This window comes from Labeo rohita, chromosome 21, assembly GCF_022985175.1.
Source record: "Labeo rohita strain BAU-BD-2019 chromosome 21, IGBB_LRoh.1.0, whole genome shotgun sequence".
Taxonomy (NCBI): Eukaryota; Metazoa; Chordata; class Actinopteri; order Cypriniformes; family Cyprinidae; genus Labeo; species Labeo rohita.
The window spans coordinates 437,580-465,139 of record NC_066889.1 but is presented as its reverse complement, the minus strand read 5'-3'; the positions used below and the strand labels follow the sequence as shown (position 1 = coordinate 465,139).

The window sequence follows — 27,560 nt, the reverse complement described above, 5'->3', positions numbered from 1 at the left end:
GAAAGCAGTTGTGCTGCACAATATTTTTTTGGAAACTGTCCTGCATTAAAGAAATAGAAAGTTCAGCATTTATTTGAAATAAAAATCCTCTGTAACATTAAAGCATGTTTTTTAAAACTAGCACCAACCAAAATACTCTTGTACTTCGTAAATACAGTCTAAAGTCTGAAGTTAATAGTCATTGAGTCTTATCATATTAGTTAAAATTCAAGAGAGGGAGAGGCTTTGTCTGTAGACTACTCCAGGTTATAAGAGTGAATGTTTGATGTTAGAAATGACTATAAATTGTCATCCAACATAAATGTGACATTTTGTGTGACGTTAGGCTTTTATCGTCCTATAAAAATGTCATTGTGGATGACAAAAGAACCAATTAATCATTTTACTACTGAAGTTTTAATCATGTCAGCAGATTCTGCATGAGATGCAAAGTCCTACTGAATTTGAGCGCAACATGAGGCCACAAATAAACATTTCAGATCATCTTTGTGCTTCAATATTTATTAGAGCATTCACAGATTTACAGCTGACAGTCTGAATCAGTGCTAATGAAAGCGCTCATAGGAACATACGGTGTCAGGAGGTTTGTACAGCGCCCTCCGTACAGCTGACTCTGAAAACGAAATGCGGATCGGGAGTTTAAATTCAATCCGAGCCAATTAAATAAGACTTGGTACACTTGGTTTGGCCATTAAGATTGCATTTAGCATTTCCTCAGTGTTTACTCACTAAACTTACATTTGCACACCCCACTCTGCTGCTGGCTGACCTGTGGACAAACGCGTTCTCATGCAGGCAGGACGTCCCGGACGGGAAACCAGAGCCCATCCACTGCTGGAGGGGGGGACAGAACCACACAGCTGGAGGACACACGTCCAGACGCCTGCTGTACACCTGACGACACACAAAAATACAACATCTGGAAGTGTATATATATGTATATATATACATATATATACATACACTACCGTTCAAAAGTTTGGGGTCAGTAAGACTTGTAATAGTCTTTAAAGAAGTCTCTTATGCTCATCAAGGCTGCATTTATTTGATTAAAAATATAGAAAAAAAACAGTAATATTGCAAAATGTTTTTACAATATAAAATAATGTTTTTTATTTTAACATACTTTAAAATAGAATATATTCCTGTGATGAAAAGCTGAATTTTTATCAGCCGTTACTCCAGTCTTAAGTGTCACATGATCCTTCAGAAATCATTCTAATATGCGGATTTATTATTAGAATGATCAGTGTTGGATAATATCAACAGTTGTGCTGCCAAATATTTTTTGGAACCTGTAATTTTTTTTTTTTTTTTTCAGGATTCTTTCATGAATAACAAGTTTAAAAAGTACAGTGTTTATTCAAAATATAAATATTTTATAACAATGTAAATTATTTATTATGAACTTTTAATAAACTTTTAATTATTAACTTAATACATCCTTGGTGAATAAAAGCATTAATTTCTTAAAAAAAAAAAAAAAAGAAACAAAACTGACCCCAAACTTTTGAAGGTAGTGTATATATATATATATATATATATATATATATATATATATATATATATATATATATATATATATATATATTTTTTTTTTTTTTTTTTTTTTTTTCTCTCTTCAAGTACGTTACCATGTCCCTCCAGCTGTATGCTTCATTAGAATGGATCTCCACCACTGGACTGCCATTTGAATTCAAAACCACATCATACTGGTGCACAGCATCCGCACTGTACAGGAAACAATGAAATAACGGAGTATGCACAATAAAATAAATGCCACACCAATAAAAACAATGAAAACACACATATGACGTTTCAGCATGCTAAATATTACTCTCTCTAACAAAATAATACTGTTCAAAATTTCTTTTTCCGCTCACCAAAGCTGAAATAATACATGAATAATATGAACTATTATGTGAAAATCTGATAAAATGTCATTCATTCCTGTGATGTGCAGCTGAATTTTCAGCATCATTAGTCCAGTCTTCAGTGTCACAGTCTAATATACTGATTTGCTGCTCAACAAACATTTCTGATTATTTTCAATGTTGAAAACAGTTGTGCTGCACAATACTACTTTTAAAAACAACATTTATTTAAATAAAAAATAAATCTTGTACCAATAAAAATTACTATGACTGAACAGTATTCATTCCTTTCAAAACAATAGGTTACTGTTTGTAACCCCGGTTATTTGAAATACTGAGTGGAGAGATCCACCAGATCTCTGCAGAAGTATCCAACTGCAAGCCTGGCTTGACAGACAGGGGCGCGTGCCTAATGCCAGGTTAGGAACTGCCCCCTTACCTAATGCATGAAGGGACCTGCATGTGCTACTCTTCCTTTGTGAGCATATTTGCTTCTCATGCAGCTGGGCAAACTTGGTAGATCTGTCCACTCAATGTTTTAGAGAACTGGGGTTACAAACTGTAATTTACTAATCTTTTGTTCGAGATCCACCTATGGGATATATGGACAGGGCTCAAGGCTACAAAGAGCTCACACCTAAAACAGAATGAGCTAGGTCTTGGTAACATCAAGTCGGTAATGTGGAGAGGCCCAGCTTGCAGTGCCACAAATGTTCTGAAAGGAAACCCCTTTAAAACAAAGCCCAAGACGCCATAGAGGCCATACCTCTAGTGAAGTGAGCTCTAAGGTCCCCTGGATGCACTTCCTTGGATTCACATGCCAAAGAGATGGCTTCTATGAGCTGATGAGACAGGCATTCCTTAGAAATATGATTCCTTGTGTTTGGGTGACCCAAGAAATCAAGACATGGCCTTCTGAAAGGGCTAGTGCTGTCAATGTAACCTCGCAAGACACAAACAGGACACAAAGCATTCAGCCTCTGATCCTCCGCACAGGAGAAAGGAGGAGGATAAAAGGCAGAAAGCTCAATCACCTCAAAAGTGCTCTCTTCTTTGTCCTAGTGTTAATCCCACGTTAATCCCTGTTTCCATTCGGCTCGATCCTAAGCATCTTCTGGGGCAACGTTCACATAACGTATGTCTTCGATAATCCGGTCCATCCATCTCTTCTTTGGCCATCCCTGCGGCGTCCGGCCTTTAGTTTCAAGACACAAGGCGCTCCATGTTACTGAATTGCACCGCTGCGCATGACATGTCATACCATCGGAGCCGTCCCTCCATCATCTTGGCCATGACTGGCGTCGCCGTACATCTTTGTTCATGGCACGGTCGAATCTCGTTATCTGAAGGATCCAACAAAACGTTTGCATTTCCATGACGTGGAGAACTTGCTTGTGCTTTGCTGTCACCGGCCAGCTTTTGGATCCTTACAGGGCGATTGCACAGACCACTGTCTTGTAGATTTTTGACTTGAGGCGCAAGGGTATCCAGTGGTCACACATGACACCAGTTACCCGGCGTCCTTTCATCCAGATGGCATTGATGCAAGCATGAGCGGCGGGAAGAGACTCGCCATTGCTACAGATGATGGAGCCGTGGTATGGCGATTGTGCCACTGCTGAGCTTCTTCGAGTTCCGCACTGAGAGATCCCATTCTGGAACTGTTCTTCCACGTTCACTTGGGACAGGAGGTGCATGTGTGATGGGAGGGGGCATGGATGGGCATACAGAAGAGAATCATCTCTGCCAGGCAAGGTGCTTTGAGTGCTATCAAAATCAGAGTCAGGCTCTGTTCTCTCACTCTAACCAAGTTAGGCTTTATTAGGCAAATAAAAAAGAAAAGAAAATGCATAGCGCAGGACACTGGGCCATGGATGGACCAACGTGTCCACACAGAGTGTGGGACGTCCTCGTCCCATAGCAAGAAAAACATAGGACAATGGGCATTTTTGTGGTGAGGAGGTGAGGAGATCAGTGGCTGCCTGGCCAAATCTCTTGTGTGAGAGGTGAATTGTGCAAACTGTGAGATGACAGTGGTTGGGCACTTTTTAACAATTAATTTTCCACCAGCTCTGGAACTGGAAGCTGGGAATGGAAATTTTCTGTGGACCACACCTGAACTAGTGACCTGTTTACACTGAACTGAGGGTGGGCACCTGAACGAGGGAAAATGGGCCCTTAGGTTAAGAACTTCCTCTTCTTGGATGGAGAGGGAGAAAAACTCAAACTTGGACTGAAAAGCACTTGAAAATGTATATCAGCCCTCTTTCTCTTCCATTCTGAATATGTAGGGTTAAGGGGTTTTTTTTAGCTGCAGCCGCAGCAAAAGACATCTTAGCCCAGAGCTTAGATGGCTTTTTGGGCTTCTGGCTAGACTGCTGGCCTGCTCCAAGCCTTGGGTCTGGCAGCATTCTGGTATGGTCATCCCATTGCAGGGATCTGAGGAGGCAGTGAGAGGGGGGTTTTGTGGTGTGGCCTTCCTAGGCAGGCAGAGTATAAAAGCCTTATCCTCCTTTTTGTCATCACAACACTGTTGCGTAAGGGAAACAGCAGAGGCAAAAAGAGCCAGATCTGGTTCCACTGAAGCTCCTGCTGTGCGCATATCCCCATGACAGAAAGGCCCATAGAGGGCCCAAGGGCTCGATGGTGGTGAGGTGGTGAGAGGGTATTCTTGACCTCTAGACCCACTCCGCTAACTGGGAGAGCCGGGTGACTCAGTCAAGTGAGGAAACGCCAGGCAGGAATTCTTGAGCAAACCCTCGTCATACTGGTCAGCCCAGCTGAGAGCAGGCACACTGTGGGAGGCCTCCAGAGACGCAACGCTTTCACTCGCTCTAACATCAGAGTCGTACTGACCATCCGTGCTTTGGGTAGAAGCAATCTTAAATCAGCAACAAAGAAGCTTTTTTGGAAGAGTGAGGCAATGCGTGCTTTAACTCTAGAATCGAGAAACCACAAATCGATGTAGCGCCTGTGGGTGGCTTGCAGACCAAGAAATAAACAGCAACTAACCATAATAGCCCGACAGTCACACCTTTGCGGAGGCTGATTGAAGATATGACCTCCTGTACAGGGTGAAGTCAGCCGAAAAAGAGTAAAGAGTGCCCTTCCCATAGGTGGATCTTGAACATGAGATGATGATGAATGAGAACAAAATCTTACTGAGCCCAAACGTTTGGACAGTAGAACTGAATCTGTCCAACAGGTCGTGTTAAGAAGAACTATAAAACAATCCATATCAACGTTAGACTGTCCCAAATCATGCTATCTGTAGCATGTGCCAGATTGTACTTAAGTGTTTGTTCATCATGCTTTTTGATCAAATATTACCCACAAAGCAACACAAGAAGTAACCAATGAGTGTAGGCATACCATCATACCACAAACTCAGACGGATGTATCTTCCCATCAGCAATAAAGTACATGCTTGCAGTGTGTAATTTGGGCTTACAACAGTGATTCGTCACCCTTTATACAAACAGCCCTTTATTACAATGTCAAACTCTGACATAAACAGAAGAAATACTGAGAAGAGCATCTGAGTGTTTTTGTAATCAGACAGACCTGTCTGCTATCAGTCCGTTCCCCATGTGGTATGCAAACGCCTCATTTCTATGATAATGTCCATCTAAAAGTAGCACAGCACAAGCGTTCATTGTCATTGTTATTGTGGACGTTCAAGATAAAGTGTCTGCCTTCAATTCAACACCCATTTTAAAAGTTACCCACCACTTTTACACTGTAATCTGATTGGCTGCCCATACAGCCAGATTCCATTGAGAAGTGCGACTGCATAGGGAACAGCTTCAGTGTGTTTATAACAAACACATCCATACGGAGCCTGCTGTCCATCTCTGAATATACGCACCTCGTCTACTGGACCAGCCTGGTGAGGGAAACAGATATGAAAACATGTGAATCATATCACAGACCTATCACACATTTCCCACTTTAACAGAAAAATAAACAAATATAAACATTAATACAATTAAAAAAAAACGAAACAACAATAATAATAATAATAATAATAATAATGATTACCAAAAAAATAAATACATAAATGACCACTACAACAATTATGAATAACATTACATTAAATATTATAAACATTAATAATAATAGTAAACTAATAAACTATAACAACAATAATAAATTACATTTAAATAAATAAATACACACATAAATGTTACAGATCTAAAGGAGACAAAAGTATCAACAGATATCACTACTTAAATTTTTCAGGTCAATTTGTTACCTCAAAACCCGCAATGCTCGTCTAATTTAACGATTAAAATATAAGTTCCTTGACTTGATGCTCTAAACGCCAGTTAAGAAACGTGTGCTGCAAAAATAGATTTGTCAAGAGGAGAACTGTTGTCATTGCATATCAATAATCACTGCAAGACTCTGAACAGGTAAATGATGATGATGATGAAGATGAAGATGATCTCACCTGCAGAAAGAGCTCATAGAGAATCTCCTCCGTCACACAGCTGTGGATGTTTCCCACGAGGATCGTCTTGTCGAGATCTCTGTCTCTATCAAACATCCTCTAAAGCGATTTTAAGAGTGTGGAATGGAACTGTGATATTTGTGCCGGTTGCTGTTTGCTTGTTAAGCTCTCTTTTATAATGTCGCTTTGGTTTGTCGTGATGAGTAAGTGAATTGCGACAGCGCAGTACCGCAGTCAGGCACCAGAGGGCGACACCGCGCCATAAAAAAAACATTTGGTCAAAATATGGTCAAAACATCACGTTTCTTAATTTCTAAGAAAAGCACACTTTCTATCACTCTGATAATCACCTGTGTGAAGTGACGTCATCCACTAAAAATCACCAAAGTCAGTGAAAATAATAAGTAATAAATAAAAAAGTTATCCTAATCAAAGGTTATTTAAAAATTCATTTATAAAATCCATTTTTTAAATTTTTTTATGTTGAATATATGCTAAATATATATGCTAAATATAAATTATAATTTAAATTTAAAAGCAGATTACATTAAATTATATATAATTAATGATAATTATATAATGAAACTTTGTTCAGAAAGTATTAATCATGTATAATTTTTAACAATAAGTATCATAAGTATCACGGGTATATTTGTAGCAATAGCCAAAAAATACATTGTATGGGTCAGAATTATATTTTTTTTAATGCCAAAATCATTAGGATATTAAGTAAAGATCATGTTCCATGAAGATATTTTGAAAATACTACTGTACTACTGTAAATATATCAAAACGTAATTTTTGATTAGTAATATGCATTGCTAAGAACTTCATGTGGACAGCTTTAAAGGTGATTTTCTCACTATTTTGCTTCTTTCTTTTTTTTTTGCACCCTCAGATTCCAGATTTTCAAATAGTTGTCCTATCCTAACAAACCATACATCAGCGGAAAGCTTATTTATTCAGGACTGTATATTCATTTATATAGGTGATCTATAAATCTCAGTTTAAAAAAAAAAAAAAGGACCCTTATGGTTTTGTGGTCCAGGGTCACATATTGTTATACATTATTAATTAGAATCATTTAGGAACATGTTCATAGTTAATAATATTTAAAACAAGATGTAATAAAAACATTTTTTTAAAATTTGATGTAATTTTAAAAATCTATATTGCATTATGAATATTTTAGTTGTATAGTTTTTTAATGTTATGTTCAGCTTAAAAAGAACCTGTGCATTTGTGCCTCCATGTAAAGCCCCTGCAGTCCCCGACTGTGACTAGTTTGGTGGTTCTTGTCTAGTCTTGCTGTTCCCCAGCAGAGACAGACGAGGGATTTGAGGAATGTGCCACCTGTAGGTGGATGTTTGTGGATTTGGTGGGTGGAGCTGTGGAGGAGTGAAAGGAGGAGCTGCTCAGTAAGTGTGTCACCTTACTATTTCCTGGAGTCTTCAAATGAATTGTCAGCGACCCTGACAGTATCAAACCTCGCTGTCAGACAGAAACGGCTCCTTACTCGTCCAACATGGTAAGACTTCTTTCATGTGAACTATGGCTTTATGGCAGATAGTTGTAATGTGTGCTGTGTGTTTGAGTGTGTGTTTATGTGCACTGCTCATATGAGTACATGGCTATGTGTGTGTGTGTGTGTGTGTGTGTGTGTTTGTTTGTTCACATGAGTGCTCATTTACATTTAGTGCTGTTTCATGTTTTAAATTAGGATTTAACAGTTGATATAAATGTGATTCCTTCTGCTTGTTTTGAATGAAACACATTCTTATTCACTCCCCATGACAACAGCTTAAACCAGTTTGTCCTCTTCTCAGCCTCAGTCAGTTTAAATGCAGAGTCTCTCAAACGTCCCATTACACAACACACAATGACACTCCAAAAAAAAACCCAGACGGTTTGTGTAAGTTATTGTCTGATATGGGGAGCCTCTGTTGACTTCTGTGGTTTAATCCTGACATAATAATATTTTGTATGTTTTGTATCCTTAAACCCTAAACCTGTTCCTCACACAAATCTTCTTGCATTTTTTTTAAATTTTAATGAAAACATTGTTTAGCAAACATTATTTGTCTTAAGGAGGCTGTTTTCCTCATGAGAAATTCTTTTAGTTTTACTCTCCTTGTGACAACATTTGATCCCCAAAGTGTCAGCAAAACTCAACACATACACTTCAGGCTAATGATTGGTAACTAAAACTAAAACTGTAACCACACAAAAGAGCAAGTACAAAATAAAATAATTAAAAAAATAAATAAACAAACAAAATAAACTTAATGAAACTACATAGACATATTTAAAAACAAACTAAACGCAACAAAATAACTGAAAAACTGAAAATTAAAAATGTCATTAATTCAAAATATTAATATAAACAACAATGGTCATCAATGATACTAAAATAGCACGCACCCTTTTTACAGTATTAAGTTCCATGGAAACTGAGTGTGTGTGTGTGTACCTGTGTAAGTACGAGTGTGTGTTCCTGTTTATGCTACACTGTAGGGACCAAAACATAGTAAAACCTGACATTTTGTCATGAAAATAGTAGATGATGTTTGTCTGAATGTGTAACAATGAAAACATGTTTTCTGTAAGGGGCAGGTTTAGGGTTAGGGTTGGTTTGGGGGGATAGAAAATATCATAGGGTAAGAATAAAAACCCCCACAAAAGTCCCAACAATTCACAGAAACCTAACACGTTTGTGTGTGTGTGTGTGTGTGTGTGTGTGTGTGTGTGCGTGGGGTCATTGGAAACTGTGGTTTCATCATGAGCAAAATATGTAACGTGTCGCTTTCCAAAAACTGCTAAATGGTTATATTTGTCTCGCGATTAATAAGAAAGCAGAAGTGTTTGCACTGCTGCTCTAAAAAACCATACAGCATTTAAAGTGAGTGAGGGAAGAAGCTGCTGAGATGAGGTGTGTGTGTGTGTGTGTGTGTGTGTGTGTGTGTGGCTGTAGATGACCGCACACTGTCTGAGGTTTCTGTCGTGTTGTGTGGTTGCAGGTCTGCAGGACGATCTTATGGAGCTTCGTGTATTTGACTCTGCTGCAGTTTGACGCTCACAGAGGTAATGTTGATCCAAATCCACGTTGCTTTTCTGCCTTTGTTATAAACTGTTTAGCCGTATACACCAGTTAGAAGAAACCACGTGACATTCTTCCAAAAGCTTACAATTCATCGTGGTTAACCATCGTGGCCTGAAACACCGTGAGACAGTCAGCTGCGACAAACAGAGAGTTTCAGTTTTACTCACGTCTCGGTGGATGAAGTTCTCTTGATCATTAATCCCACTTTTCCTGTAAATACTGAAACACATAAGCAATCCCAATGCCAGATGAGTAACACAAAAATAACATAATGCAATACTTTCCATAAAAAATAACTAACATGACAAGGGCGTAATGCAATTTTGTAATGCATTATTTTTAAAAGCAACTCTGGCAGTAAAGATATTGGTTAAAAATGTGATTAAATACGTAAAGGATATTTGTGTAATTTAACATTTAATTATTGCTGGTTTGCATCATATTCTAAGTATGATCTAACTCTGATATTTTCTTGTAAATTAAAAAGTAATGTGTTACTTAAATAGTTACTTTTAAAAGTAATCTGATTGCACAATTCATGTTACATGTCATGCGTTACCCCCAACACTGTTCGTTTGTAAATTTCTTTTGATGTGTTTCAAAAGTGTGACTGTAGTAGAATCAGTGCTATCTGATACTTTTGTATCCAATGGTCTCCAAAACATTTAAAGTGTGCCAATGCTTTTTGTGGCTATTTATTAGGGCTGTCAGTTCAACACATTAACTTAACCTGGCCCCGTCCCCAGACCTGTACATCATCTTACAGTCAATACAGCTGACTAGACAAATGTGATGAAGGGCAACAACTTCATAAATGCAGCAATGCCCTACATATATATATATATATATTTATATCGCTTATCACACGAAAGCACACGGGCAGAAAGAGCAATATGACACCAGTGCTGATTTTGTCCCGCACTATGACAAGCTTAAATGTGATTTTACACAACAGTTCAGTAAATAAGCTGATATTGCGTTATATTTTAAACACAATATTACATGTTTTTCCTCAATTTTGCAGAGAACGTCTTACCTTTGAAGCCTTAGCAGGATTGTTGCACGTCTAAGAGCAACACAGCGGTGTTTCGTTTCTGAATTAATCCACATTTTGAATGAATCGTGTGAATCAATGCTTCAAAGGCCCATTTGTAAAGAGCCGTTTGAACGAATCAATAAACAAATGAATGACTCATAAAGAGATTTACCGCCACCTGCTGGCAGATTTAGTTTCTTATTAAGAGTATAATTAAAAAAAAATAAAAAAATAAAAACATTAAAGGGATAGTTCACCCAAAAAAATGTCAATTCTGTCATCATTTACTCACCCTCATGTCATTTCAAATCTTTTGTGGGTATTTTAAAGACCAATGGCTTTCATCGTATGAACCACAAATACTGAGATTTTTCTCAAATGATCTTCTTTTATGTTCCATTGTTTACGTTAGGCTGTTGCAGCCTAAATGTTTATGTGTAATAAGTTTTATGTTGAATCAGATAAATTATGTATTTTTAAAGCTACAATTTGTAACGTCTACTTGATACTTTGCCGTTTAGCATTAAAAAATTAAATAAACAATCTTTTGTGAGGATTTTCACTGTCAAATTTATTTTGTGATTAATTAATCGAAACATCATGTAATTGATTAGATTAAAAAGTTTAATCGACTGACAGCCCTAGAATTTATACATATTGATATACTGTACATAGTACTCTAGTGTATTTAAATAAAGAATATGATGATGCCACAATGGGACATATCCAAGAAACAATGGTATCCTCAAGTTACAAAAAAGTTTCATCAGTACACCAGTGGGTGGTGATAAGTGGTTGTTTTTAATGAGTGAGTCATTGAATCTTTCACTCAGCAGATGTGATGATCACCACAAAGCTTCACTGTACTATTTAAACAAAAATAAGTCCAGAAAACACAATAAAATGTTTTGAATAATCATATCATTATTTTGATCAAATGTATTGATCACCGTCACAGTTCTATTATCCGGGTTCCCACGGGTCCTTGAAATCCTTAAAAGTTTGTGAATCTGAAAAAAAATTTCAAGGCTCTGGAAAGTTTTTGAAAATAAACATACATAGATACAGGTCCTTGAAGTGCTTGAATTTATTTTGTTATTTTGTCTCCAGTTTGCTAATGTGTTATTTAACCAACACTTTGTGGCCTATGCGTACTGGCTTGCTTGATTTACGTTAGTTACATTTAACTAAATGTTGCTTGTTGCTCATGTAACAAGCGCATTTCATTAAAATGGTAATTTCATTAAAGGTAATATCAGGTCATTTTAGGATACAGCATAGGATGTACCAAATATTGTTCAGATTTATGCAAAACAGAAATACGACAAACTGAGTATCAGATCTCTGTCATATGTGACCCAGGACCACAAAACCATAAGGGTCCATTCACAAGGGTCCTTTTTTTTTTTTTTTTTTTTTCAAAAATTGTAAAGGTTTTGCATCTGAAAGATGAATAAATAAGCTGTCCACTGATGCATAGTTTGTAAGGATAGGACAATATTTGACTGAAATACAACTGTTTAAAAATCTGGAATCTGAGGGGGCAAATATGTTGAGAAATATTCAGAAAATCACCTGAAATATCTTCATGGAACATGATCTATACTTAATATCCTGATTTTGGCATGAAAGAAAAATTGATCATTTTGACCCATATAATGTATTTTTGGCTATTGCTACCTAAGAATGGTTTTGTAGTCCAGAGTCACATATGCCCAAAAATAAATGCAAAAGATGCTTTTTTTGCATAGTTATGTTTGACACATGAAAACGGTAGCAATGTGTCTTACTAGGTAACACAATGTAACCTTGCTCTCACTGGAAATGTGTCCGCACATGAAGTTCTTAAATTTGAGGATACTGGAATTGGAAAGTCCATGAAAGGTCCTTGAACTTGAAGTTAACCAAGGTGTGGGAACCCTGTATTAAATCTTATATGAAAATGAATTAACAAGAAGCACTGTGTAAAAAAAAAAAGTTTAGAAATGGTTATGTGAGTAAGATTTCTGCAGGTCTTACAAAGATCTCAATTCATCCTTTCACAAATGAAGACCTTACAATGTCTCAAATCAGAGCAGAAAGTCTTAAAGTCATGGCACTGAATGTTGAATGCACTGCCAAACATGAATATCATCCTCTGTATTTTTATTTTCAAATACTGAACTCAAGGTTCATAAAACAAAAACAAGTTGATATTTAAACAGAGTCCAGTGGCAGATGTTTGTTCTTGCTTTAATCATAAGCTTGATTTTGAAATAAATCTCAGAAAAACAAGAATTTGATGGTGTTTTGATTCTGTAACTTTTATTTAAGAATATTTGCACTGGATACTGAAGAACAGCACTCTTTACTGTTTATTTCTCAGTTTCATTTAGTTTAAATTGAAGAACTAAAATAGTAAAAGAGACATAATAAAAATTAAGGTAAAAACATAAAAATATGCGTTTCCTTCAGTGTAGTCCTTAGATTTTCTTTACTTGTCTTGGCTTTTAAAAGGACTTCAAAAAGTCGTAAATGTATCTTCATCAAACTTGCAGGAGTGTTGTATTTTTTGAATCAGCCTGTGTACAACAGTGAAAAGCTGAAGGCTTGCGCTGCATGACTTCCTGTTTTCTCCCTGCAGCTGAGAAATGTGAGGAGATGACAGACCTGGACCTCAAACACTCGCTGACCGGGACGTCTCTGAATGTGAGGTTACTGTTTTACACCCGGGCCAATGCGTCCTGCGCTCAGCTGCTGTCCCACCGAGAGCCCTTCAACAACTCTCAGTTCAACCTCAGCTCTCCCACCACCTTCCTCATCCACGGCTACCGGCCCACCGGATCACCTCCCATCTGGCTGAGCGATTTCGTGAAGTTTCTCCTGAACCGCCGTGACATGAATGTCATCGTGGTGGACTGGAACCGTGGAGCCACCAACATAAACTACTGGAAAGTGGTGGATAACACACGCAAGGTGGCTGCAAACCTTACTGATCTCATCCAGAAAATGGAGGTAAAGGAAAAGTTTCTACAACACACACAATAGAGAGCAGCTTTACAATCAATAATGACATTATTCAGCTTAAATCAGTTCCGTATTAATTTAGTGGCTCAGCCTAAATTGTTGGTTTGCAAGAATTCAACAATGATCATGGTGTACTATGCTGTCAGGAATTTATTTATTTTATACTGTTTGGATGTTTTTAGTGTGTGTGTGTATGTCTGTGCAATGTAAAACAATGTTTTTGTTGTTTTATATATTAATATACATTAAAATGTAATTTATCTCTGTAATTAAAGCTGAATTTTCAGCATCATTACTCCAGTCTTCAGTGTCGCATGATCCTTCAGAAATCATTCTAATATACTGATTTATTATCAGTGCTGGAAACAGTTGTGCTGCTTAATATTTTTTTGAAACCTGTGTTTATTTTTTTTTTTTTCAGAATTCTTTGATCAGTAAAAGGTTCAAAAGAACAGCATTTATGTAAAATAGAAAGGTTTTCTAACAATATACACTACTGCTCAAAAGTCAGTAAACTTTTATTCTTTCCTTCTCTCTCTTTTTTTCTAAAATTAATACTTTTATTCACCAAGGATGTGTTAAATTAATAAAACATTATAGCATAGATTTACATTGTTAGAAAAGATTTATAGTTTGAATAAATGCTGCTCTTTTTAACTTCTTATTCATCAAAGAATCCTGAAACAAGAATCCAAAGGTTCCAAAAAGTATTTGCTTGCACAACTGTTTCCAACATTGATAATTCTAATAATAAATCAGCATATTAGAATGATTTCTGAAGGATCATGTGACCCTTTGCTAAATTATATTTTAATGTATATTAAAATAAAAAACATTATTTTATATTGTAATTTTGCAATATTACTGTTATTTACTGTTTATTACTGCAGCCTCGATGAGCATAAGAGACTTTACATTACAAGACTTACTGATCACAAACGTTTGAGTGGTTTGTGTGTGTGTGTGTGTGTGTGTCTCTTTCTCTCTCTATATATATATGGTTTCATAAACCATGCAATAAATATATATATATAGAGAGAGAGAGAGAGAGAGAGAGGGAGAGAGTAAAAGAGATGTATGTGTGTGTGTGTGTTTTTAATATCTTACTTCAAGCTATTTATTTATTTACTTATTTATTTAATGGTCTCATTAAGAATCATAATCCTACCTGAGGGAGAGGTAAGGGAGGTGTGGAACGTTGTTGTGAAACCTCAGATGGAAAAAAATGTTACGTCATGGAAAAATAAATAAATAGATAAAGAAATAAATATGTGATATGAGCCCTTTAAGGTTGTGCTGGTTCTTGAGCACAGGTATCAGGTTTGTCTGTGCGCATTTTATGTGCATGCAGACATTTTATAGTCGTGTGTTAATCATTAACTTACTCGGGTGGAGACTTGAATAAACAGCAACTGACCATCTTGTTATTTTAATGCAGTCTTTATGTTGACATAATGCTCGTGTAGGTAACTTTGTCACACACTCTCTGCCTTGTTGTCTTTATAGTTAAGATGAAACAGAATCTGTGACCGACCGTCTTTTCTCTGCTGTTGTGATGTTTATTTGAGAGAAACTTGACGTTTCTCCAAAAAGGAAAACAATATAGGACGGGGCTTGATTGTTTACTCAGAGCGTCAGGTTTAGAAGGGAATGGATTGAAATGATCCACTTTATTTTGAAAACCAGAAACAAACTATTTTCTGTGAATGTGCGAGACTTCTGATCCATTATAGCCGCTGTAAGTAAATAACTAGCAGAATAACATATTTGTGGTACAAACCAATGTGTTTCCTATTATAATAATAAATTGAAATAATATGATAATGAATAAAAATTTTCAATATGAAGAAGTATAACGGACTGTTTTTGTAAATTTGTTTTGTAAATAATCTTGACCTTGACCCTTTTTATCTGTACAAAACAGCTTGTTGTTGCTGTTCTGATTTACCATATTATTTTAATGTGTCTTAGATAGTTTGTTATTCTTCTAGTTATTTTCCTACAGCGACTAATGAACCAGACGTCTTGCACATTCACGGCTTACCTCCACATTGAAATATAAGGATGCAAAAGAATTGTCTGCTTTGATTAAATTGTGGCTTTATTGTTTTTTTTAAAGAGTCTTGAAATGTAACACTTTTTTTTTCAGGAAAATCAATGTGTATTGATAAATATTTACACGTTTTTATGAACTTATTTTTTCCGTTAAAATATAATTTTTTTTTTTTTTTATGATTTTTTCAACAAGTGTAATATTTCAAATTAAAATAGAATGAAAGCCTTTAAAATTATTTTTTTTTTAAAACTAAGAATAGTGCCATCTGGAGGCGTTAAAAATAAAAACTTGTAATCATGTAAATGAATATAATAGAGAGGCATTAGTTGTTTTATATATACATATATATAAAATATATATATATATATAATTTAAAACAAACACTGCAATATTCCAGTAAAAAACTCCCATTCTTTTTTGTATCATCTTCTGTGAAATGTTCACTACAATGTTTCTTATGACTTTGATGTTCTGTAGCTTTATGTCACATTCATCTGAGGTGTGTGTGTGTGTGTGTTTGTGTGTTTGTGTGTTGACATTACAGCACAACGGAGCTGATCTCAGCTCCATACACATGATCGGTGTCAGTTTAGGGGCCCACATTTCAGGTTTCACTGGGGCCAATTTCAATGGAAAGATTGGCAGAATAACAGGTGAGATTTGTCTATTGTCCTCCTGAGGTTTTGAGTGGTTGTGTTTCAGTGTGTGATTCTGGTGTTTTCATGTCTCTTACAGCGCTGGATCCAGCGGGGCCGGAGTTTAACGGTCGGCCTCCCAGTGAACGTCTGGACCCGTCTGATGCCCTGTTTGTGGAGGCCCTGCACACGGACATGGACGGTGTGTTTCTCTCACACATCACTGATGCGTGTCTCGAGATGAGGCTTTTGATTCGCTTCAGGAAACGAGCACTCGCGGCAGTCTAGCACCGTCAGCAAACACCACCTGCATTATACAAAATCACAACTCTTCGTTGGCATTTTCTTGCAGCGCTGGGATATCGTGAACTCCTGGGTCACATCGACTACTACGCAAACGGTGGAGCGGATCAGCCTGGATGCCCCAAAACCATCTTCTCAGGTCAGCTTTTGACCATTTTAACAGCATTTTAATGTAAACTCAACAAAACGCAATCAAAAAGGTAATATTACACACACAGCCATTCAAAAGATTGGGATCAGTAACATTTTTTTAAATGTTTTTGAAAGAAGTCTTATCTTTAAAAAACCCCACTGACCCCACACTTTTGAAACTTAGTGTATTATATTTTGTAAATTATATTTTAAAGTATATTAAAACAGAATCCTGTTATTTTAACAGGACAAGATTATTACTATTATTACAATTATTTTTGTCTAGTTTTGATGAAATAAGCAGAAATTTGAACAGCAGTTTGTATTTTTGTGTACATTTTGAAACTTAAAAATGCTTGTCAAAATAAATGAAAAAAACATGCTTTTTCACTCTTTTATTATTTTATTTACTTGCTTTCCAGAACTCTCTGGATTTTCAAATGTAAAGCATATAAAAACATAAGCAGTTTTATCAGAATTACTTACAAGATGCTACTCACATTGTCTAAATAAATAACATCTTCATGCATCAGACTAACATGATGCTCTGCATTTTCTTCATATTGCATATATTGCATAAGTTGTTCTATAAAACCTATATCATATTGTAAATGTGTATGTATTTATACACTGCAGCAGAAGTCTGTATGTTTTAAACTCCTCCTGTCTATTGTTCCACAGGCTCACAATATTTCAAGTGTGACCATCAGAGGTCAGTGTTTCTCTACATGAGCTCCGTGAACGGCTCCTGTCCCATCATCGCCTACCCCTGTGACTCCTACACAAAGTTCCTGGACGGGAAGTGCATGGACTGTGGGAGGTTTCAGTCGGCCGGGTGCCCTGTTTTTGGTAAACTCCAGACACTGAGTAAACTCTGAGTTTAATGTTCTGAGACAGACATGTAAATGTTTGATTGCATTGTGCAGGTTATGATGCCATAAACTGGAAGGACACACTGGTGCAGCTGAATCAAACAAGGACATATTTCCAAACGAATAAAGAGACTCCATTCTGCAGTGAGCATCTCTTTACAGAGTTTTTATTAAATATCAGCTGTGAGCAGATTATTTAAGATTTTAGGTTAAGATGTATATAATGTAACTGTTTTTATCTAATCTGTGACTCCATCAGAGTTCGGTTATAAGGTTGATATTGTCACATGGAACCAGAAAACACACTGGGGATATTTAACTATTAAATTAAGCAACGGACAGAAAGAGACGCAAGTTGAACTCAACCAGTAAGTCTCTGTGTTGTATCTGATATTTATGAAAGATTCCAGACTGATCTTCTGAATGCTGATGTTTGTCGTCTTTCTTCCAGTAAATACCTGATGTTTGAGAGGTTTGTGAAGAGCAGCCTTCTGGCTCTGTTTGACACAGACATCCAGTCTGTTAAAGAGATCACGCTGAAGTTCTGTACGGGAAAAGGACTCCGGCCGCGCAAGAAACTGCGGCTCCTGAGCATCCGCCTCACTCCTCTACAGAACAGCCTCAGGTTCGGTTTGTTTTTTTTATCTAACGGAACACTCTTGAAAATAAAGGTGCTTCACGATGCCGTAGAAGAAGCTTTTTTGTCTAAATGGTTCCATAAAGAACCTTGAACATCTGTTTCACAAAAGGCTCTCTGTGGCGAAAGAAGGTTCTTCAGATTATAAAAAGGTAAGAACCATCTGGTTCTTCAAAGAACCTTTGACTGAACGGTTCTTTGTGGAACTAAAAATGGTTCTTCTATGGCATCGCTGTGAAGAAGCTTTGAAAGCCCCTTTATTTTTAAGAGTGAAGAGTTCATGTCTGAGCTGTTAAAAATCCAGCTTTTGAAACAATTATTTGTCCTTCATTTAATTCAAACAAAAAGTTAATTAAAATGAGGCATCAATGTGTGTCTTACAAGTGTGCGTTTCTTGACGGAAATGACATCAAACATGCTTAAATGTTGTTGTTTTTTTGAAAGAAAGGTATGGTTTTATTCATCAGGGACACATTGAACTGATCAGAACTGAGAGTAAAGACACTAACAATGTTACAGAAGAATTCTACTTCAAATAAACGCTGCTCTGTTGAACTTTCTTCTATATCCATTCATCTATGAATCCTAAAAGATAAAATGTATCACAGTTTCCACAAAAAAATTGTGCAGCACAACTGTCTTCAACATTGCTAATAATCAAAAATGTTCTTAAGCAGCAAATCAGCACATTAGAATGATTTCTGAAGCATCATGTGATCACAGCAATCAATTACATTTTAACACATTCACATAGAAAACGCTATTTGAAATTGTAATATTTCACTGTTTTTTACTGTATTTAATATTAAAAAAAACATTACTGAACATGGGATTGGAAAATATCACAAGCTAGATTCAGTCACATTGCCAATATGGATTAAATCAACAGACCTTTATATTCCCATTAATTATTCAGACGTGACGGTTAAATTGATGCTTCATTAAACATCCTAACAGAATAGAGACAAAGATTAATGTACTGTAACACTTGACAAGTCTCATGGTTTCTTTCATCTAAATGTCACCAAACTGTTGTTCTATATTTCAACAGGCCTCTGTGTCGCTATGATCTCCTGCTGGAGGAAAATAAAGATGTGACGTTCCGACCGATTCCCTGTGAAGACTCCAACTTTTGATCCGCTTTTGACCGCTGCCTCAGTTACTGACACTGCTGGCGTTCGTAGTCTTTAACTTCTGTTAAAGTGATCTGAAGTGCTTTCTCTTGGGTCAGCAGAGGATCCTTCAGAGTTGTAATTTACTGTTTATTGTTTTATTCTCTTCATGAAGGTACAGCTACACTTCGTTTGTTTTTATGCAATGTAAATAAATATTTTTGTAAGTATATATTTTTCTTGTTTTTGCCTCTTTATGTCAACGTTATTTATGATATTGCTTTAGTTTTTTGTTCGTTTGTCATGACATACCCATACATGTATAAATATAATAGTAATATTAATACATTTCATCACATGTTGCAATTTAAAAGTTGGTTGTCTAGTAACTTTAGTACAGATTGTGATTTTTTTATTTTTTATTTTTTTATTTCCCCAACTGATCAAAAAACACATTTACATTGTAACAAAAAAACTATTTTCAAAAACTTAGTTAGAATCCTGAATAAACATATCACAATTTCCACAAAAACATTAAGTAGCACAACTGTTTTCAATACTGACAATAAGAAATGCTGCAAATCAGCATATTAAAATGATTTCTGAAAAATCGTGTGACGCTGAAGACTGGAATAATGATGCTGAAAATTCAGCTGCGCATCACAGCAATCAATTCCAGTAAAACTGCTATTTTAAACTATAATGATTTTTCATTTTATTTGATAAAATAAATCCAGCCTTGTTGAATTCAAGTCTTACTGACCCCTGATAGTATTCTTCAAACTTTAGAATCCTCCTTCACACAACATAAAAAAAACCACTGTTATATATAAAGATTAAATTCAATGGTCTGATGTTAAAGGGGTCATCGGATGCGATGCAAACTTCACTTTTACATGTTGTTTGAACATTAATGTGTGTTGGCAGTGTATGTACACATCTACCCTATAATGATAAAAATCCATGCAGTGGTTTTTAATTAATCTGTAAAAATAATATCCCCTTTTTCAAATCGAGCCGTTCTCAGATGGTGAGAACTCACAGAATCCGCTCCCACGATAGTTGATTGACATGAGCGTCTTACCTCAGATCAGCTGTAACAGTCCCACCTCCATAGTTTGATGAACTATGTTAGTCATTTACTTCCGACATCTGAGCTGCTGAAGATGCAGTGGATTACGTTTGTTTGTGAAGGGAATGCGCCTCCCGATCTACATATATCCGTCTATGTTCACGCAAATCATTCGTGATCCAGCTTCACTTACAGCAGAAGTGAGTATAAGGGTTTTTTTGAATCTCTGCAATCACCTTTCCTAATAACATGCTAGTTAACAAGTTCGGAGGCTAAAGTAAACAATCTCTCAGAGCAGCAGAGAGAAGAGAGGGGCGGGGCGAGCAGAGCTCATTTGCATTTAAAGGAACAACCCCTTAGAATGAGATGATTTTTGCAGAGCCGATTTTGATAAGGTAAAAAGGCTGTTGTTTTACACTAGCATTGAGAATTTTTAACCAAAGTATATTATAGACTTTTCATTAAGACCCTAAAGAATCATATCAACTTGTGGAAAACGGGCATCCGACGACCCCTTTGATTAGTCTTGGCAATCAATGCATTTGATTAAAACTACAGGTCACTCTCTCTTTTCAGTCAATTTTCATGGTTTAAAACCAAAAACGTTGTTTTATATAACCCATGTAGTGACAAATTCTTCCTCAGTCTTTGGAAGTTCTTCATTGTACACTTGAGTGTGGCGTTTGAGACTCACAGTGGCGTATCTGTATCTGTGACGTCTGATGGCTTTGACCGGTGGATGAAGACATCAGAGATGGCTCACTTGGACATGTGTTTCTTAAGACGTTCTACGTCAATCTGAAGTGAAAAAAACACAAGTGAGCGTTTATGGCAAGGTATTTACTGTAAATAAGTATGATAGACTATCCAATCAAGAGTGTTGAGGGGAACACAAGATACATAATCAGATTTTTTTTTCCAAGTAACTTTAAATTTACAACCAAACATCTGAGTTACTTTTTTTTTTTAAGTAATGCAGGTTACTTTGTTTTCAAATGTATTTAATTTGTTTATGCTTTTACAGTTAATATAATATAACTTGTTTCATGTTTTTGGTTATTAAAAAACAAATAAGCAAGCCAGGCCAGACAAGACCAACAATGCAATACGCTCCATAAAAGGTAACTAAGTGACACATTCAGTTACTTTTTAATAGAGTAACGCAACATTGTAATTCATTCATTTTAAAAAGTAACTTTTCCCAACACTGCTCATTAATGAAATTGTTGAACATCTAGAGGCTCTTGACTTACTTGCAGTGACAAACGCATCTTCTTTTCTTCATCCAGTTCGTTCATGAGCAGTTTGATCTCTTTTCTGAAACACAAAGCTGTTACTTTTACAGAAATATAAGGGTATGAATCCCATGCAGCACGCATTCATGTTACACGTACTTATGCTGAGTCTTCAGCGTGTCCAGTTCATCTCGTAGCTCTCGGAGCTCCGCTCTCATCTTCTCCATGGTGACGGGGCCCTGCGGGGCCGCTCGGGGTTTAGCGGCTAACGACGCCGAGAGCGCAGCCGAGAGATACGCCGGGAGAGGAGTCACGCTTGTTGTGCCTGAAGAAGAGCTGCTGGCAGCCTCCTGAAAACAAACAACAAAGGGACAATCTGAATCGGTTCAGGTGTAAGCAGTTTGTCCTCTAGGGGCCTCAGACTGCCAGGGGCCCCTGAAGGTGAGCATTAGGCCCAAAAAGTCCAGTTTTGAATGCTGAAGTTTGAAAAAGACTACTATTCCAGTCAACATTTTAAGACTAAAATGCTCTAAACTATTTACTATTGCTAATAATTAACACTAAAATAAAAAATCAGGGTTGCACAATTAATCAATTAGAGACATTTTCATAAATATATGACGAAACAATCACAGTAATCTTTGATGTGCAGCCTATCAGTCAAAATAAAACACTAAAATGTATATATTTTATCTGTTTACCTGCATGTAATGCGAGTATTAACCAAAATCAGGGAATAAACAATACATTACTGAAATATGAGCTTAAATCTCAGGGTGATCCTCAAGCTAATAATTTACTCCTAAGGCATTCAGCAGACAGAAAATAAATATTTTTATTCGTTATAGACTTACTGCGGTGTCTTTGGGTTCATCTGTGTTATTATAAAGAAACTTGAGGGCCAGTAAGTCTGGTTCCTGATTCACTTCATTCATTTCCTGTCCTGTTTGTTCCTCAACAGCCTGCAAAGGGAAGTAATAAACAAAAAAACATTCAATATCTTCATAAAGCATGACATATTATTCTAGACCTTAGTTTTAGCTTCTAAAATGTGTCTTATCTCATACGGTTTCATCTTAAACACAGGTTTACTCCAGTAACTGAATGTATTATGAAGCGATCACACTATTTTGTACAGTTTTAGTCATTGCGATGTGTGAGTTGTTAGGATGTGTACAATATGTGATTTACACACCAATTAACACCAAAAAGTTAAATATAACTCAAGGACATCCTGACGCAGGGTCTGTCCGGCAAACGTTCTGTCTAAATGAGGACCTACGGCAGGTTTGGATGACACTGATTAATGCATGATAACTCAAATGTCACGGCTCGTTCATGCGGTCATTTAATATGTGATAATTCACTTACTGACATGATTCAGTGAGAGCGTGTTCTCCAGTCTGCTGCGTTCAGCCAGAATACGCTGGCTCTCTAGAGTCGACACAATGGACTTGAAATCTTCAACATCTGTGACGACAAGACACAAAATGTGGAAAGTAATGGACACACAGTTCTTGGAGAAAACGAAGTGCCACGGGCCAAAACTTATGAATGACTGTCCTTAAAAATGGTACTACATATTTGAGGCTATAAATAGTAATAAAAAGACAAACACAGCATATGCATTATGATTTTAGGAGAAATAAAGCAAATGCAAAACAAATATACCAAAAATCAATAATCCTATTTAAAAAGTTGATATGTAAAGAAAAAAAATTGTATTTGGTAAATGGCTGAAGAAATGAGCAAACGAATGTCTTACCCGCAGTGAAAGCGTAGTTGCCCATGGCAGGACGAACAGAAGCGGCTCATGGATCTGAGACAAGAACAAACTCCAAAAGCACAAAAAATGATAATTTAGATGCACAATATAAAACAATATTTCATTTAGGAATTATTTGGCATTTCGGTAAATGTCAGCCAGTGGAAAGATCCTTTTGCTTTGCAGCTATTGCACTTGTAACTCTTTTCAAGTTTGGTTTTGTACATTCACCTTCTTGCCAGTGCTGTGCTCACTACATCAATCTATATATAGTTGCTTCTCACACCAACTGTGTTGTAACTGTACACCATCATGACAGAGACTATTGTCCAGACTAAGTTTAGCCGGCAGAGACACAATCTCTCACTCACCGGCCTGATCCAGCCCGAGAAATACAAACAATCTGGGAAAGAGAATCAAAATCAGATATTTACATTATATTACAGTTACCGAAGCATCTAATCACAGATACCGTAGATAGGTCCAGCAATAAAACACAGTGAGGTTCAAGGTCTGGCCCGGCAAACTCACATGTAAGTTTCCAGACTACATCCACAGCAACACCTCCAGAACTCTCATTTCTTCATTTCATCTCGCGTCTGTCACCGTGATGTTCTTCAGCTCTTCCGTACTGACGCTGTGGCGTTTCTTTGCTTCTCAGGAGCCTCTTTGACTCCTAATACTCTCTCCTTTTATGGAGCCCCCAAGACACCAATCAGACAGGACTGGAGTCATGCACATGTCCCACACATTTGTCTCTTGGATTTGTCCCACACATTTTTTCTCTGTTACAGTACAGTCAATAAAGTTATCAAACCTATTACACAGAACCATTTTTTGGATATTGGAAATAAAGAACTGCTGATCAAACTGGACAAATGCGGATTTAGTAAGCAAACACGTGGTCAGTCTAAACTTTTTTAGCATCTGGACTTGACTAGACATCTTTTGGACGTGAAAGAAAAGCATTCAAACTGACCGAGAGAGAACGATGACAGACTAAAGAAATGCACTCTTTTGTGATTTATCATGTCACTTGTGCTGGAAAACAACATAATTCATTGAACAAACCATCTGATATCGAAACTGGTTTAAGGTGAGAGTCAAGTGCCTGGTAATGCAGGAATCAAGCTATGCAAATATATGCAAATACACAGGAGCAAACAACATGATGTCTCAATTCTGAAACTCTTTTTTTAGATCATCATACATGTAAACATGTAAGCAAAAATGGTTACTTTTTATGGAAAGTAATGTGTTACGTTACTTTTGCTTTACTTTACTCGTGGCATTGGGCTTGCTTGTTTGTTTTTGATATTAAAAAAGATTTACATTTTTAGCAAATCTGAGCAAAATAAAGGTCCTTTTACACCTGAATACACCTCAGGCTGAAGGAAGGAAATGTAAATTCCAGGGCTGGCAAACGATAAATCGTGATTAATCTCATACAAAATAAAAGTTTGAGTTTGCCTAATATATGTGTGTGTGCTGTGTGTAATTATTATTTATATATAAATACAAGCACATTCATGTATATATTAGGAAATAAATATGTATTTATTATATTTTTCATAGAATTTATATTATATATAAATACAAATATTTTGTACATAAATAACATTTCTCTTGTATACATGAATGTGCTTGTATTTATATATACATCATAATTACACACAGTACACACACATATATTAGGCAAACTCAAACTTGTTTTTTGTATGCGATTAATTGTTTGCCAGCCCTGTTCATCACTTTCAATCACAAAAAAAAGATTAAACAGAGATGTTATGTTTATGTAAAGTGATTTTGACTGATTAGAATTGGATCACTGAAGGTCAGCTGCAAAGACCCGATTTCTCAGCCTGTTTTTTTCTTGTAAATTAAAAAGTAACGTATTAGCCTACTTGAAAAAAGTAATCTGATTACTTGTCTCGCGTTATTGCAGTGCGTTACCCCCTACACTGACGGTTAGTGTAGCAAAACCATTTTTGCGGTTACCATGGTTTACTAGGCTGTTTTCGTTTTATTTGTAGTCATTTCTCGTAAGGGATAGGCTATTACAGATTGCAAAAACCGAATAAAATATTCATAAAATAAAATGATTATAAAATAATTCATTCAAAGCTTTGCACAAATCATTTAGTGGCCATTTGTGTCCTCTAGTGTCTAGTGTTTTAGACGTCTTGTTTACTTTTAAACACTTTTAAACGCCTGTTTGTCTTCATGGACAAAACTCCCAGTTCTTCACAGTGAGAGAGAAACACATGAACATGAACAAGAAGTCCGATGTTAGCAAGGCAGGCAAAAAAAGCGGCCAGGTTCAGTTTCCACCGGTGGATAAGAAGCGATCGCACCGGGGGAGCTGCTGCAGAAAAAAACCACCGGGACCGGACCCGACGCCGAAAACGGTGAAACAAATACATCCTCCGCCTCCACCGACCAAACTGCCGGACATTAAGCGGCCGAGCCGCCCGAGAATCATCTGGCCGATCGCTCCTGACGGCTTCATCCCCAACTCTGTGGTCCGGAGTTCAGCGCCGTTCCCTCCGCGCAGCGGCTCAACCACACCAATGGAAAAGACAGAAGAAAACAAGTGGAGATTAAAGACTTCTTGGCAGAAAACGTCAGATATATCGATCGGTCAAGAAGTACGAAAGGATAGCAGAGGAGGAGGAGGCGAAGGAAAAAACCCAGCTGTTCATTCGCCAAAAATGTGCGTCAGAGACAGAGGAGACACGAGTGGCCCTAGAATATTTCATCTTCAAAATTGACAAACTACTATAAATACATTTGTTCGTTTGATCAGTTTATTCATCAGTGTCAGGTCCATTTACGTGCAGGTGCCTTAGATAGATAGATAGATAGATAGATAGATACATACGTTCACCTGTTAGACACACCTGTCAATGTTCCCTCTATAACTTAACACAGGAACAACTATGTTTGTTTTTGCTAAGATCATGCGTAATGAAACAGCTTATGACAGATAATTATTTTCTAAACGGTTTCCAAAAATATCAGCTTTGTTGTAATCCACTTGTGCTTTGGTTTATGGCTGGCTCTTCAGGTAAAACAGCTGAAAACCCACCGGATGTAGTTTGAAAGTCCCTACTGATTAGGAAGCACACATTTGGTGCTGCATGTGCACTTCTCAGTAGTCTGACTAACTGATGCTTCCTCATTAGAGAGAAAACATGTGCACCATACAAAAGCCTTGTTTGCTCAAATACCAGTCATACTCACACAACTTCTCTAGCACAGTTTTAAACAATGCTGTGCTGTGAAGCAATGGTCCTCTTGTGAGTGAAGCTCAAGAAGTTCCAAAAGTCAAAATAAGACTTTATTGAACACAGCAATAAATAAAGCCTTTCAATAAATATGTAAAATAGACGTATCAACTCTTTAAGATGTTTATGATTTAGAATGTATGTAAAACTAACATCTTACAGATGTCTGTTTGTACGCAGCAGATGCTTTCCAGTATTACCAGCGTTTCAGCAAAAGTGATTTAGAATCAGCGTCACATTGTAATGCTGGTTTTAACAATCACTATTGATTTTTGTGTTGTTGTTATTTTAGTATTGATTCAACAACACTGATGTAGAATTAACATCATAACATTAATTCAATGACAGTGTGTTTTTTTTTTAATTCAATATGACATTTAAATGACATTTCCACTGAATTTCTGTTGAAATATCAACTTTGTTTCAACATTAATTGCAGGTACAATAGTGATTTTAAATGAACGTCACTTTGTAAGATTAGTTCACTTCAGTTGGTGCTGATGCATCATGAGCAAATCAGGTTAAAGTGTAAAAATTAGGTAACAGCCACTCAGCATTCAACATGGATTAATACTTGCATGAACTTGTGATCAACTTCAAATCAGTGTTAGTTCAGTTTTACAGACTCCACCCATGTGTGCTGTCGGCTTTCATCAACAGTGTTGGGGGTAACCCATTACAAGTAACGCAAGTTACGTAATAAGTAACTAGTAAAGTAACGCATTACTTTTGAATTTCTAAGAAAATATCTGAGTTACTTTTCTCCCCATTTATTAATTGACAAGTCTCCTGTTGGGAAATTGGGAGTAAACATGATGTTACTGTAGTTCTAGATTAAATGTGAACATACATTAATTCATCTCACTCACAAAAACAGATTCAGTATTTCTCAAAATTAATAAAACCAGTGAAATGCAAACTCAGATTATGACTCAACCCTGCAATAATTAAATATGTTAAATAAAATAAATATCCTTTATGTATT

The 27,560-nt window shown here is 36.6% G+C and overlaps 3 protein-coding genes across 5 annotated transcripts; 1 reads left to right on the top strand and 2 right to left on the bottom strand.

Annotated features, from left to right (window-relative positions):
• Positions 1 to 394: 394 nt before the first annotated feature.
• rbm11 (RNA binding motif protein 11) lies at positions 395 to 6,538 on the bottom strand. Its single transcript, XM_051092532.1, has 6 exons — positions 6,328 to 6,538; positions 5,604 to 5,760; positions 5,439 to 5,502; positions 1,635 to 1,731; positions 739 to 894; positions 395 to 613 (listed from the first exon to the last, which is right to left on the bottom strand). Exons 1-6 carry the CDS (start codon positions 6,421 to 6,423, stop codon positions 521 to 523), a joined length of 663 nt encoding a protein of 220 aa, XP_050948489.1. The 5' UTR covers positions 6,424 to 6,538; the 3' UTR covers positions 395 to 520.
• Positions 6,539 to 7,715: 1,177 nt separating this feature from the next.
• Positions 7,716 to 19,448, top strand: lipia (lipase, member Ia). Its single transcript, XM_051092531.1, has 11 exons — positions 7,716 to 7,855; positions 9,345 to 9,408; positions 13,087 to 13,457; positions 16,070 to 16,178; positions 16,261 to 16,362; positions 16,513 to 16,602; positions 17,277 to 17,444; positions 17,522 to 17,611; positions 17,727 to 17,835; positions 17,919 to 18,092; positions 19,156 to 19,448. Exons 1-11 carry the CDS (start codon positions 7,853 to 7,855, stop codon positions 19,238 to 19,240), a joined length of 1,365 nt encoding a protein of 454 aa, XP_050948488.1. The 5' UTR covers positions 7,716 to 7,852; the 3' UTR covers positions 19,241 to 19,448.
• Positions 19,449 to 19,558: 110 nt separating this feature from the next.
• Positions 19,559 to 24,740, bottom strand: si:dkey-71d15.2 (SH3 domain-containing kinase-binding protein 1). 3 transcript variants are annotated; one of them, XM_051092534.1, is made up of 8 exons: positions 23,820 to 24,740; positions 23,520 to 23,691; positions 23,289 to 23,358; positions 22,899 to 22,993; positions 22,378 to 22,485; positions 21,683 to 21,873; positions 21,542 to 21,605; positions 19,559 to 21,086 (listed from the first exon to the last, which is right to left on the bottom strand). In XM_051092534.1, the coding sequence occupies exons 3-8, from the start codon at positions 23,311 to 23,313 to the stop codon at positions 21,048 to 21,050; spliced, it is 522 nt and encodes a 173-aa protein (XP_050948491.1). In that variant the 5' UTR covers positions 23,314 to 23,358; positions 23,520 to 23,691; positions 23,820 to 24,740; the 3' UTR covers positions 19,559 to 21,047. The 3 variants fall into 3 exon arrangements, with proteins under 3 accessions (XP_050948491.1, XP_050948490.1, XP_050948492.1); XM_051092533.1 differs by having other exon boundaries at positions 23,660 to 23,691; XM_051092535.1 differs by having other exon boundaries at positions 23,289 to 23,342; positions 23,660 to 23,691.
• Positions 24,741 to 27,560: the final 2,820 nt, after the last annotated feature.